The sequence below is a fragment of the Loxodonta africana genome, chromosome 6, assembly GCF_030014295.1.
Source record: "Loxodonta africana isolate mLoxAfr1 chromosome 6, mLoxAfr1.hap2, whole genome shotgun sequence".
NCBI classification, from domain to species: domain Eukaryota; kingdom Metazoa; phylum Chordata; class Mammalia; order Proboscidea; family Elephantidae; genus Loxodonta; species Loxodonta africana.
In genome coordinates this window covers 69,490,171-69,504,041 of record NC_087347.1, presented here as the reverse complement: position 1 = coordinate 69,504,041, position 13,871 = coordinate 69,490,171, and the positions used below count along the sequence as shown (strand labels likewise).

The window sequence follows — 13,871 nt, the reverse complement described above, 5'->3', positions numbered from 1 at the left end:
CCAGAATGCTCCTTAGAAGCAAGGATGGTAAGACTGCGTCTTACATACTTTGGACATGTTGTCAGGAGGGATCAGTCCCTGGAGAAGGACGTCATGCTTGGTAAAGTAGAGGGTCGGCGGAAAAGAGGAAGACCCTGAACAAGGTGGACCGACACAGCGGCTGCAACAATGGGCTCAAGCATAACAAAGATTGTAAGGATGGCGCAGGACCAGGCAGTGTTTCATTCTGTTGTACACAGGGTTGCTATGAGTTGGTACTGACTTGACGGCACCTAACAACAAAAAGTATATGTATTATTTTCAGAGATCCTAGATCAGACTTCAGGTGTACAATCTGATCTATCCTCAACATCCAGCCCATTTAACCAACAAAAGTTCACATTAAGACAGCTCTCATAGCTAATTAAAAAATATCCTCCAATCCTTCCTCTAAGTAGGATGCGTATAAATGATAAATGATGTGAATGACTAATTTAAAGGCACTGAATATAAAACAGAAACAGAGTCTAAGATATACTAAATCTTAGTTACCTGTAATTCTGGAATGGATAATAGCTCCTCCCAAACTTGATCAACGTCCTGCAGCATATCGTTTATATGGGCAACAGCTGCCTGAGGGTCATGAATTTGAGGTGACTGAGTCTGACTAGGAGCAACGAAGACTGGGCTCTCAATGTTGCTGGGAATATCGGGAACAAGTGATTGAAATGTAGCCAAAGTAACCTAAAATTGACAAATGAGGTATTTATCTACCTGAGTCTGCTACCAACAGATAGTGAGCTCTAAGGCACCATCACAATACCTTTAACTGGAATCAGCTTCAATTCACTAGTTCTCTATTAATTAACTACTAATGACCCCTATTTCTATAAAATGAAACAACTCTTTTTTTACCCAACTGACTCCAAATTTACTCCTTAATTTACTTACCTAATTACTTGTTTGATCCTATGCATTTAATGTAAACTTCAAAATGGGTAAGAACAATCTTTTAGGATTTAACATATATCCCTCCATATAATATCTAGTACAACGCTTCAAACACAATAGGTTTACTGAAATTGTTAACAAGTTCTGGTTTATTACCCATCTTGCTCTTTACTCACCAAAAACTTATTTTCAGGTACCTGAAACAAATGAGTTACTTGTATCCATGGTTATATTGAGCCATGTTTCTGGCTATGCAGTAGTAAAGGTTTTTGGTTTTGTACTGTGTGGGGGTCCTTTTTTTTTTTTCTTAATTGTAAAGTTTCCTTGACAAAATTTCTTCCTAAAATAAGGTTTTTTTTTTTTTTCTCATTCTTTTAAATGGAGAGACATTAACAGGGCCTATATAGGGCATATGAGATTTAGCTGTAAAGTTTTGCTGTTAACCAAACGTTTCATACCTCATTGTCATCTACAAACGGGAATGTCTCTGCCGAAAGCTGCATGCAGTCATCAAAGTACAAAGCATTTGGTTTGGGAATGTGAGCAACCTGGATAAGAAGGAAAGACATAAAGAAAAAAAGAATGTTAAATGTATTATTGCCAAGCTAAAGGTTCGTGGTTGACGCTCATGAAATGCTTACAGTGTAGTTAATCAAATATATTTCTGATTTCAGAAATCAGTCTGATGTCGTACAGCACAGAATCAAACCAGACTACCTGAGTTCAAATCCTAGCTCCCTCAATTTCTCGAGTGATCTGGCATGTTATTTAACCTGTTTGAGCTTCAACTGCTCATCTACACATAAGATGAGGAACACAGTACCTAATTCATATAGTTATTAAATCAGTTGATAAATGTCAAGTGCCTGCAGCATTGTGCCATAAGTAAACCCTATCACTAGTTCTGCTACTGCCACTCACTACTACTGTAGTTGCTGCTGGATCTTTACATGATGTTGCTATAGCTTACAAAACTCTTACGTAATTTGTGGTGCAGTAGCTACAGTGATCAACTGTTAACTGAAAGGTCGGTGGTTTGAAACCACCAGTGGTTCCACAGAAGAAAGACATGGCAGTCTCCTTCCATAGAGATTTATAGCTTTGGAAAGTCTATGGGGTTGCTACGAGTTGGAAATGACTCAAGGTCAGTGGGTTTTAATTCACATAATAACTGTGAGGTAAGGAAGCCCGGGTACTGAACTGATAAGGAGGCTGAGGTTGGGAAGTTGACAAGGTCACGACACAGTAAGAGGCAAAGCTGTAACTCAAATCCAGAAGTTTTAACTCCTAAATCAATATTCTTTCCTTAAACCCTGTCATACACCTTTCCAAGAACTGAGTACTCTGTACCTGGGAGTAGTTGGCAGATTCACTGGTTTCTGACTGGATGTGTTGGGCTGGCTGAACTGGGAGGAATTCACCTGTCTCTTCATCTAGTTGTAGCTGAGCGAAAAAGGCTTCCTCTTGCTCCTTTTGGAGTTGTTCTTGTCTTTCCTTTTCAAGTTTTTTCTGTTTTTCCAGCTCATACTCCTTGCGCCGCTGACTGAAGTCAAATACTTCACGACTTACCCCAAGATCTATATCTTGCCTCCAAAGTATGTCAATCAACTCCATGTCCTATGTTAAAAACACAAAAAAGGAGAGCAAGAGAGACCATGGTTAAGATGGTTTTTGAGTGGCAGATATCACATAAATTAATTCATACTATGCCATTGTTGATGGGGGAGGGGATTACAAACCAAATCTGAATGGGAACACCGATCCAACGTTCAAGAAAGAAGCAATTAATTCCACTCAATGAATCTATTCATTAAAGAAACAAAAACAAAACAACCTAAAACATACAGCCATCCAACTAATCACTTACTACTTAGATTAATGATTGGATGATGGCAGAGGTCACTAAAGGGCAAAGTAACAAAGGTTACGCATTGAAAGAAACCCAACACTTGTTTAATGGAATATAAAAATTGGAGCGAGCACTACAAGTCACTTGTTTATTGTGAGAAATGGGGGTCTTGAAAACAGACTTTTTTCTAAACTTAGCAAGTTTCTAGTTTACAACAGGGAAAACCCCTAAGTAAATTGTCAATCTGGCCATTATGAAATATCACCGTTCTTTTAGTTTTTCCTACATTGGACTGATTAGCTCCTCCCATCATTAATTCCTACTCTGGTCTCTCAGTGGCTCACTTATTAGAACAATTTCCTCTTAACTTGAGTTTCAGCTCCTGAGGCACAGGCAAATTGGTAATGAGAAATTCTAGCTAGCAGTAATCTTGTAACACGTGACACGAGTGGCTGCGTACTAGAAGAGTTGGGGAAGGGGCTCTACCCCCAACATTAGTGCCCACCAGGTTCATTCCTGAGAAGTCATAAATGATCCTCTTTAAAAAAACAAGGGCGGGGGGTGGGGAAGGATTGAAGGTATTAACATTTTAAGATATGGGAGAATCTTATGGTCTTATAATGGAAATCTTACAATCTCAACACTGGACCAAGGCCATATATATTTATATTTAGATCTCTGTGAATATCTATATGGAATCTTAGTGGTGCAAACTGTTAAGTGCTCAGCTGCTAACAGGTTGACAGTTTGCACCCACCGAGTAGCTCCATGGGGGAAAGACCTGGATATTGGCTATTGGCTTCCATGAAATTACAGCCAAGAAAATCCCAAGGTATAGTTCTACTCTGTCACATGGGATTGCGTGAGTTGAAACTGACTCAATTACACCTAACACTATTATTTTGATTTAATAAAAGACATGAGAATTTTGGCCTATGTGACCAGGGTTGATACCACATCCAGACCTTCCTAAACAAAAATGTGTCAAAAGCAATTTTTCTGATTTGTAACTTCAATTTTTGGAAAAGTCTAAACAGACGTAGGAAATTTAAGTCAAATTCCTAATTATCTAGTGCTGCTGCTATAGAAATACCACAGGTGAGTGGCTTCACCAAAAAGATTTTTTTTTTTTCCTCACAGTTTAGGAAGCTAAAAGTCCAAATTCAGGGTAGTAGCTCTAGGGGAAGTCTTTCTCTCCCTGTCAGCTCTGACAGAAGGTCCTTGTCTCGTTTCAGCTTCTGTTTCTGGGTTCCTCAGCAATTTTCATGTGGCGTGGCATCTGTCTCCCCCATCTGTGCTTGCTTTTTTCTGTGCCTAATCTGCTCTTTTATATCTCAAAAGTGACTGGCTTAAAACATACCCTACACTGGTATGACATCATTAACATAACACAGAAAACCCTATTTCCAAATGGTATTTCATCCACAGGTTTACAACACATATTTTGGGGGACACAATTCAATCTGTAACAGTTTTCACTTAACAAATCACCTACACTGAAAATAGTAAGATGAAATGGAGACTCTGGGAAGATCAAGATGTAGGGAGAATGGCAGTTGGAACTTGACGGCCAATAGAGACAGTGGGCACAAATTAAAAACTTTGTCTTTTGGTTCTGCTGCGGCTTACAGTGCTAGACCGCCCAGTATTTGTACAGTTCTACTACTTTCAGCCTCCCAAGGGTAAAAATAACACGGTTGTTGCTTCAGTGAGCAACTGAACTATTTTTACCCAACAAAGTAGTAGAAGGCAACCCAGCCTGGAAGGAGTACAGCTAGTTAGATGGCAAAGGCCGCCTCTAACCTTGACTAAAGGCTGGTGTTGGAGTCTCAAATGCTGTGAACCCTTGCTCATGGGGTTCCTATTCATTATCGTAGCCTTGAAGAGTATAATACATAGTGTAAAGCACACAGGCAGGTACAGTAAAAACAGCACCTGTGGCTCTTACATAATTATTTTTAAGCCAACATCTATTAAGGGCTTCCTCTCTGCCAGGCACTGTTCTATGTATACAAACTGATCCTCAAAACAACGATATAAAGTTAAAATATCCCTATTTCAAAGATAAGGGTATTTCTTTTCAGTGAATTTAGATACAGTAGAGTGTCCTTTCTAGACTTTTCATCAAACTGGAGCTATCTGACCAAGGAATTGAAGAGGTGCTTAATGCAGTCACATTTACTAAATGCCAGCACTAAAAATTAAAGGGATACATGATCACACAATCTTAATCAAATTCTAGTTTCTCTCTTTAAGTTACCAGTTGCTATTGAGTCTACTTCGACTAGTGGCAACCTCATGCGTGCCAGAGTAGAGCTGTGTGTATAGGGTTTTCGATGGCTGATTTTTCAGAAGTAGATCAAGGTGCCTCTAGGTAGATTCGAACCTCCAACATTTCAGTTACAGCAAATGGTTAACATAAAATAGGCAGTACCTATTCCAACCCCTTTTAAGAACTGGTGTGGAAAGTACAGAAGATCAGTAAGAGAAACCCAAGTGTCTCTGCACCCTGATGCCACCCTGACACCCACTGCCCCCCTCACTTTCTGCTGCCTGCCTGGGGCTGAGGCTTCTTCCTTGTTAAGATACGAGATCCTGGCTTAAAAAAAAATATCTAGCTGTCTTTTTCATATAAGAATTGAAAGAGCACTGAAGCAATTTACGGTGGAACAACTGCTCACAAATCTGACTGTTGCCAAGTAGCCTTAGAACCCACAGTCCTCACGGATGGGAAGAAATTCTCTAGTGGAATTCAGTTTAAAATAATCCAATACAGTGGCATCAACAGTTGATATAATTCTTGTTCTTCCTTCCCATCAGATGATCATATCTAAGAGGTTTAGACGGTGTATTTATAAATTTAGTATAATTATTCCATCTTACTACTATCATACAGATGTTGGTAGTGAAGTGAGATGTGTGAAAGAGATCCCTATAAATGTCAAGAATGTACATATTGTTATGCATGTTGATGGCAATGGGCCTTACCATTGCTATGCTTGAGACTGAATTCCAGGCCAGTGGGTAAGAATGCAGTTGTGGGCCTAACCGTAGTGGGAGCTAATGTTGGGACCACCTAGATAGGCAGAAAGAATGAACCAGTTAACTTTTTTCTAAAGTCATGTACACCTTCATTAAAACAAGGGAGCTGCTAAGTTCTTTGTCACAGTACGTTTGAAACTTACTAGCCATGTGCAATATACAATGTAAATAAAAATGAAAGGATTTGGGTTTAAGATTGACTCTAAAATTATTTATAAAGCAACCTTAAGAAGGAGCAAATTAGAAGACGTAATTTCTGTGAATGATGCGGCAGTGGCTGTGGTGGTGATGGCAGTGGGGACTCCCACATACTTTTACATACACTTTCACGTATGTTTACATACACACATACACCCACCATTCAATTGCCACTGAATTCCTATTATGACTACCCTTCAATGCACGGTTACAAACAAACTCAATTTGTTGTTGTTAAATTTCTCATAACATGATCAGAAAAGAACACCTTGATGAATTCTTACCAACAAATAGGAAAAATAAAATAGGAAGCATGGTCTAGGTTCAGCTCCTGAGCATTCCAGTCTCATTATCTGATGTGAAACAAGAAGTGGCTCCTACTGCCCTAGCTTACTGTCTCCACCAGGAAGGCCAACAAAGGGTGTCTTAAGTGACAACATCTAATCGTTCTTAATGTACACTGGGCAGCATTCAATGTGATCATACTGGCACCAAACCAGGTTTGTTAAGTGTCCTAGGTGTCTACTTTTGTATCTTTTTGTTTATGTAATATTTATTCTTGTTATGAGAGGTCTCTAAAAGAAACCTTGTTGTTGTTTTGTTGTTAGGTGCCGCCGAGTCGGTTCCGACTCATAGCGACCCTATGAACAACAGAAAGAAACACTGCCTGGTTCTGCGCCATCCTTACAATCCTTGTTATGCTTGAGCTCACTGTTGCAGCCACTGTGTCAATCCACCTCATTGAGGGTCTTCCTCTTTTCCACTGACCCTGTACTCTGCCAAGCATGGTGTCCTTCTCCAGGGACTGATCCCTCCTGACAACATGTCCAAAGTATGTAACATGCAGTCTCGCCATCCTTGCTTCTAAGGAGCATTCTGGTTGTACTTCTTCCAAGACAGATTTGTTCGTTCTTTTGGCAGTCCACGGTATATTCAATATTCTTCTCCAACACAACAATTCAAAGGCGTCAATTCTTCTTCAGTCTTCTTATTCATTGTCCAGCTTTCACATGCATATGATGCGATTGAAAATACCATGACTTGGGTCAGGCGCACCTTAGTCTTCAAGGTGACATCTTTGTTCTTCAGCACTTTAAAGAGATCCTTTGCAGCAGACTTACCCAATGCAATGCATCTTTTGATTTCTTGACTGCTGCTTCCATGGCTGTTGATTGTGGATCCAAGTAAAATGAAATCCTTGACAACGTCAATCTTTTCTCTGTTTATCATGATGTTGCTCGTTGGTCCAGTTGTGAGGATTTTTGTTTTATGTTGAGGTGCAATCCATACTGAAGGCTGTAGTCTTTGATCTTCATCAGTAAGTGCTTCAAGTCCTCTTCACTTTCAGCAAGCAAGGTTGTGTCATCTGCATAACGCAGGTTGTTAATGAGTCTTCCTCCAATCCTGATGCCTGGTTCTTCTTCATATAGTCCAGCTTCTCATATTATCTGCTCAGCATACAGATTGAATAGGTATGGTGGAAGAATAGAACCCTGACGCACACCTTTCCTGACTTTAAACCAATCAGTATCCCCTTGTTCTGTCCGAACAACTGCCTCTTGATCTATGTAAAGGTTCCTCATGAGCACAATTAAGTGTAAGAAAGCTTACACTTCAAAAAAAAAAAAAAAAGGCTTGAATTTTAAGCAACTTTTTGGAATTTCTAAAAACTAATGTTCTAGCCAAATTTAGGATGCAGCAACAATGGGTTTCCTGCCATGGCCTCAATACGTCATATTCTGTGTTACTCAGATTTTCACGTAAGTTTCAGAAGAAGGAAACCTGCAGAGATTTGATACTGTATGAAACATTCAAAGCTTCGTGTTAAAATGAGAACTGTGACGGTATGTCAACCCAAGCTTCGCTGTTGGGGGGGCCCCACAGGCTCAGTTACTGTGTTCTGTGTTGACCTAACAGGCAGGCAGGGAGCATTTCCTGCAAGGAGCTGTGTGAGCACATGACTTATTCCACAAATGACCCGTCTCTCTGCCAAGCTGAGGCATCATCATCTAAGAGGAAATAATAGTCTGGGTGGAGTCCAAAACAAACAAGAGCAGGGAAGGGAAGGGCCTAAGGAAGAACTAAAACTGCTTTTCTGCACATAAATGCAGGGCATCGAGGAAGTACAGCTGCCTAATCTCCCGCAAGTCCCCCAAGAGGAAGGCTGCAATGCAAAATGTCAGATAAGTAGGGCTTGGGAAGGGAGACGAAAGCAGAGGGATGGTTTGTAAGGTGTTCCTTAAGACTAGGGACAAAGCTTCTTGAAGGCAATGCAGGCACCGGCTCTGTGCCTTCACGTGCCATACGGAGCAAATGCCAAATGCCACTTAGTGTCTGGGTTTTTTGTTGTCGTTGTCCTTTAGTGATTCCTGAATGTGTTCCAAATTATACTGCTAGCTTGGCTTAGACAAAAGAAGACAGCTTAATAAGAAACATAAATGTTGAACAATTCGTGTTAAATCACCATCTGGCCCAATGGAAATATTCATGTTTAAAATGTATATATCATCATTTGCCATCTGGGTAATCTGTTACACATTTTATGGGAAATTTGAAGTTGGACTGTTAGCTCTACCACTTTAAAACAAACATCTTGGCACCAGGATAAACAAAGAAGAAAAGCCTTGAACACAGAATCCATATTAAAGAAGTCTTTTGCAAGCCAATTTTAGTCCTCTGAACAGATCAGCACTTACCATGTTCAGATGAGCCAAAAAGTCAGGAAAAGATACAGCAACGATAACACAATCCCTCTTCTAAATTAAAGCTATTCAGTAAACTGAGGCTTTGGAAAAGCAATTGAAATGAAAAATAAAATGGTTTCTTTTACACAATCCGATGTATAAATGAGACCTGTAACTCCCTTCCTCAAACCATTCTCTATTTTGCCCCAACAATGATGCAAAGGTGGTGGGAGGCTTCCTCCTAAAAATAACATGTCACCAACAAACTCTCTAAGTAAAACTGCACAGATTACTAACTGTGTAAACAAGATGAAAACTGTTACTGGCTTCCAATTTTACAGTAACACAGGTAAGACAGTATCTCAAGTTTTTCCTTCTTAAAATCAGTTATTTCCATTAAGAAAACGATACATCTTATAGTTTATTCCCCTGGGAATCTCTCCATCCAAATACTGGTCAATAGCATTCAGAGTCTGGTAATGTTTTTCTTTTACACATTTTATTCTTATATTACGCCCAGGTAATTATATTATTTACCTAAAAGCTAAATTTAGTTTAAGTTTTTCCCCCATAGAAGCTGCCCAAATATTTTTGAACAAAACCGGATGGAACATGAGTCAGATCCTACCATCTGGATGAGTATAAACCAAATTAAGAACTGCAGGAGGCTATAAAACCAATTGAGGGTGTGTTTGAATTTTGAAGAATTGATAAAACAACAAAACATCCCCTCCTTGATTCACAGAGCTCTACTCCTTTGCAGTCACAATCCTTACTAAATTGTGCTTGCTTCAGCAGTACGTACGCAATCCTTACTAAATAACCAAAGTAAGATAACTCCAAGCAAGTCTGTTGTTAAAATAAATCCCACTAATGATGACTGTATTTCACAAATATTCTTCTACCTATTTACTTCTTTATGGCTTCTTTCCTACTTCTCCATACAAAAAGATAAATCCACCACAATGCCAACTGTTTTCCAACAACTCTAGAGAAGGGAGACAAGTCATTTTCTACAGTTTTCCCACATTTAAGTACTTTGGTTCTGAAGGACCAACTTGATAGCTCTTGACTATATTGCTACAGTAATTGTGAAGCTGTTATTGCTACCTGCTGACAAGAGGCCTCTAAATCATGGCAACCTTACGTACAACCGAACAAAACGTCGCCAGGTTCTGTGTCATCCTCACAACTGCCAGCATGTTAGAGTCCATCGCTGTAGCTAACGTGTTAGTCCATCTCACCAAGGGTCTCCCACACCCCTCACTGCCCCTCTACTTCGTAAAACATGATATCCTCCTCTAGTGACTAATCTCTCCTGATGACACATCCCAAGTAAGCAAATTGGACAATAATTGTGAAGTAGGTGATTAAAAATTTTAAATCACAGAATATTGGAGATGAAAGGGCCCTTACACTCATCTAGGCCAAGTCTAAATGTTGCCAGGTTTATTTCCGTGTAACTACAGCTCCATTTTAAAAAATAACTGGCCTAGTAGAGATTCCTAATAGGCAGTAAAGAAGAAAAAAAAAAAATTGTTGCCATTGAGTCGATTCTGACTCAGAGCTACCCTACAGAACTGCCCCAGAGAGTTTCCAAGGCTGTAATCTTAACGGAAGCAAACTGCAGACAGCCATGTCTTTCACAGGGCGGCTGGTAGGTTGGAATCCTCTTGACCTTTTGGTTAGTTGAGCATTTAACTACTGTACCACCAGGGCTCCATAGGTAGTAACTGTTATACTAATCCAAATTTTCTTTCTGGAGAAGTTTTACAAAGGATTACCTCCTCCATCTTGAAGAACTAACACTTTTTAATAACATAAAATTTCTTAACCATACACCAACAAGAGAGAAATTGTTCAAAAAGTTAAAACCCCAAATCACAAATTGGCTATTCCCTGGGTAGCAGTACCATCCTTCTACCCTTTTTATCTTTCAACTAGAAAGTGGTTCAGTTTCCTCACAGTCTGGCATCTACAGACATTTTCATGAGCTGCTTCCTGTTCACAAACAAGTTTCTCAGCAATGACTCAATCTAAGAAATGTGATCCAGCCAGTTTACTGGAACTCTCGTCCATTATGCTGGTCTGTAAACTATGAAGCATGATGCAAAGATAAAGCAAAACTGGAAAGCAAAGCAGGCAGTGAGTTGGATTTTTTTTCTTAAGAGGCACATATGTAGCTTGGCTTGAAATTAGAAGGACAGTTAATTTCCAAAACAGTAGGTGACTCCACCTGCTATGAAAAGTATATTGCTCTGTCTTTTCCATGAGGTTTTATAGCTAGGTTTCAATAGGATGTTTTTTTTTTTTTTTTATTGTATTTGAGCAGAGTGCTACTGTCAGGCCTCAGAGGACATACTCAAGGGTTATGATTACTTTGCCAAGACAAAATGCCTTGGTTTATAAGCACACGTTAGGACACATTTTTCTAATCTCTTCCCCGTTTTTGAACAAGCCATGTGGGTATTCAGTTCCAGATGCTGTCCTCCACACATGAAAGGAACTTTTTGCCTCTATAAGTAGGTCCTTCCACTACTGTTAGAATGATCCCACAGGGCACCCTCCACAAAGGAGGGGGATTGCTCCAATATACTCCAACCCCATGGGTTCTGTACAGCCACTTCTGCCACTAAACTCCCTGAGTGGTCCTTGGTCCTTTACTCGCTCTAGGCTTTGGGTCCTGCAGTTGTCAAAGAGATGATACAGTTCATTCTTCAGGGCCCTTTCCATTTTTAATCGCCTTAGGGTTTCTGTGAGTCAGCAGAAGGGTTTGGTATGATTAGCTAAAAAAAAAAAAAAAATCAGGACGGTTATCCAGGGTTGGGGGCTGAGTTAAGTACAATATGCTGTTTGTTAGGCTAGTGTGCCCATGGTGGTGGTGATGAATTTTAAGTATATTTATATATTATGCATATATACTTGTTATTTAATATATATGTTTATATATTATTATACATATATACAAAGAGAGGGAGAGAGATTGTCCAAAACATTTAGCTTTTTTTTAAAATGCAGATTCTATTAACATGTATTCCAAGGTGTGTTTAAAAGAGTTACTAATGTCTAAAATTTTGTTTTACTGGAATGGTGATAGTTATAAAGCTGCTGGTCAAGACCAAAAAGATTAGTGTACCTAGTGCCCTACAAGGATCATTAGTCCACTTATCCATCTAATATAGCCATCTCTCAGGAGCCAGGAACCGTACTAGGGGCTGGGGACACAAAGGTAAATAAGGGACCATCTCTGATCTCAGTTCTCAGACAGCGTGATGAGGAGCATGTAGGAGCTAAGGCAGCATGGGGGAAGTATCACTAAATCTGCACAGAAAGACCTCACAGAGGAGGTGACATCTGTCATAGATTGTCCAAATACCCCACCTAATAAACAAGGGCCAAACCTGGTTTCCAAAGGTCTCGCCCAATTGCATACTTGAAAGCAAGGAGGCTGTGGAGGCATAAAGAACACAAACAAACTATATCTCCACTCATTTTATGCATTCTTGGTCTCCCTTTATTTATCTCTTTGGAGATTTTCAATCAAAATTTTATATTTTTATTTTTTTTAATTTTAGTTTATTGATGTTGTTTGGAACATATGCAGCTAGACATACACCAATTCAATAGTTTCTACATGTACAATCCAGTGACACTGATTACATACTTCAAGTTGTGTACTCACTCACCCTCCTTTTCTGAGTTGTTCCTCTCCCATTAACATAAACTTATTGTCCCCTAAGATTCATATCTAATCTTCCAAGTTGCTGTTGTTAATTTGATCCCATATAGATAGCTCTTAAAAGAGCATAATGCTCAAGGCAGACATTTTTTACTAGTTAAGTTAAACTACTGTTCGGTTTTTAAGAAGATTTTCAGGGGATATTTCTGGTTTAAGGTTTAAAGGTTACCTCTTTTTTTTTTCAGGGCAACAGTTTCAGGGGTTTATCCACCCTCCACGGCTCCAGAAAGTTTGGAGTCCATGAGAATTTGAAATTCTGTTCTGCATTTTCCCCTTCAGATCAGGATTCTTCTACAGAATCTTTGATCAAACTTGTTCAGTAAGGTAGCCGGGCACCATCCAGTTTTTCTGGACTCATGGCAAAAGTGATAAGTTGTTCATGGAAGCAATTAGCCACACACTCCATTTCCTCCTCCTATTCCTTTGTTCTCCCGTCTCGATGATGGCAATGTTTTCATACCCGACACAGAGGTTCAGATTTTCCATCTCATACACAGAGACTTCTTCCTCGCATTTGGACTGTTCGGTCAGTATGACTCATCTTAATCGAGATGGGAATTACTGCTAATACCACACTGTCACGGAAATGCTACAATGGGAAGGGACTCTAGGGATCACTGAGACAGACCATTTCGTTTTTTCAATAGGGAAACTGAAGTCTAGAGGATGAAATGATTTGCCCAGGGTCAAAGGTCAAAAGCATCTCTTGCCCTAGCCTGCCAGCTACACAGGCATCTAACAGCTTCTATTAACACCCAGCATTTGCAAAGCACTTTATGGTTTACAGGACTGTTCATGGGTGGTACTCGAGGCTCACTGTAGCAGTGCAAGGGAAGTCGACCAGATATAGTTTTTTTCATCTACAGATGGGCAAATTTAGGCTTTGGGGATCTAGCGTAACTGCCCCAAATTTCACGCTCGGCAAGCAGCAGAGCTAGGACTATAACCCAAAACTTCCCATTCCAAGCCTGGGAGGCTCTTCCCAACACACAACGGTAACACTCCTTGATGCTCACACAAAAACAGGGCAAGCTCTGCAAATGGCTTTAGCCCCTGTGCCCTCTCCCAGAGATGAAGGGCTTGGAAGTCTATTGTCTACCTATAAACACTAAGATCGCTGACCTTGACCACTGACAGGCAAATCTTAGGATTTAAATTAATCTTCCCATAAAATCGATATTTACCCATTTTATACATCTTATTTGGGTTTTCTTACAATGGTCTGACTAGACTATGAACTACTTCAGGGCATAACAATGTCTTTTCTGAATAGACAACACAGTCACAGTACAAAATTTTAATGCTGCAGAAGTAATCTCCCAGTTACCCTTCCCCAAGGCAACAACTAGAATCAGATTTTTTGTGTCTTCTTAGAAAGATACTCTATTAAACACACACACACACAGAGACTAATAATCAGTGTTCCACA

General features: G+C 39.8%; 1 protein-coding gene across 4 annotated transcripts in view; it reads right to left on the bottom strand.

The window, feature by feature from the left end:
* NFE2L2 (NFE2 like bZIP transcription factor 2) overlaps nucleotides 1-13,871 on the bottom strand; it is a 44,706-nt gene that overhangs the window by 6,124 nt on the left and 24,711 nt on the right. For 2 of the 4 annotated variants that reach the window (XM_003406202.4, XM_010602801.3), the window contains exons 2-4: nucleotides 2,281-2,547; nucleotides 1,389-1,478; nucleotides 532-723 (exon numbers count right to left, since the gene is read on the bottom strand). In XM_003406202.4, coding sequence (XP_003406250.2) covers nucleotides 532-723; nucleotides 1,389-1,478; nucleotides 2,281-2,547 — 549 coding nt within the window. Of the gene's footprint in view, nucleotides 1-531; nucleotides 724-1,388; nucleotides 1,479-2,280; nucleotides 2,548-5,767; nucleotides 5,856-13,871 lie in introns of all 4 variants that reach the window. The other 2 variants (XM_064286964.1, XM_010602802.3) reach the window with 2 other exon arrangements.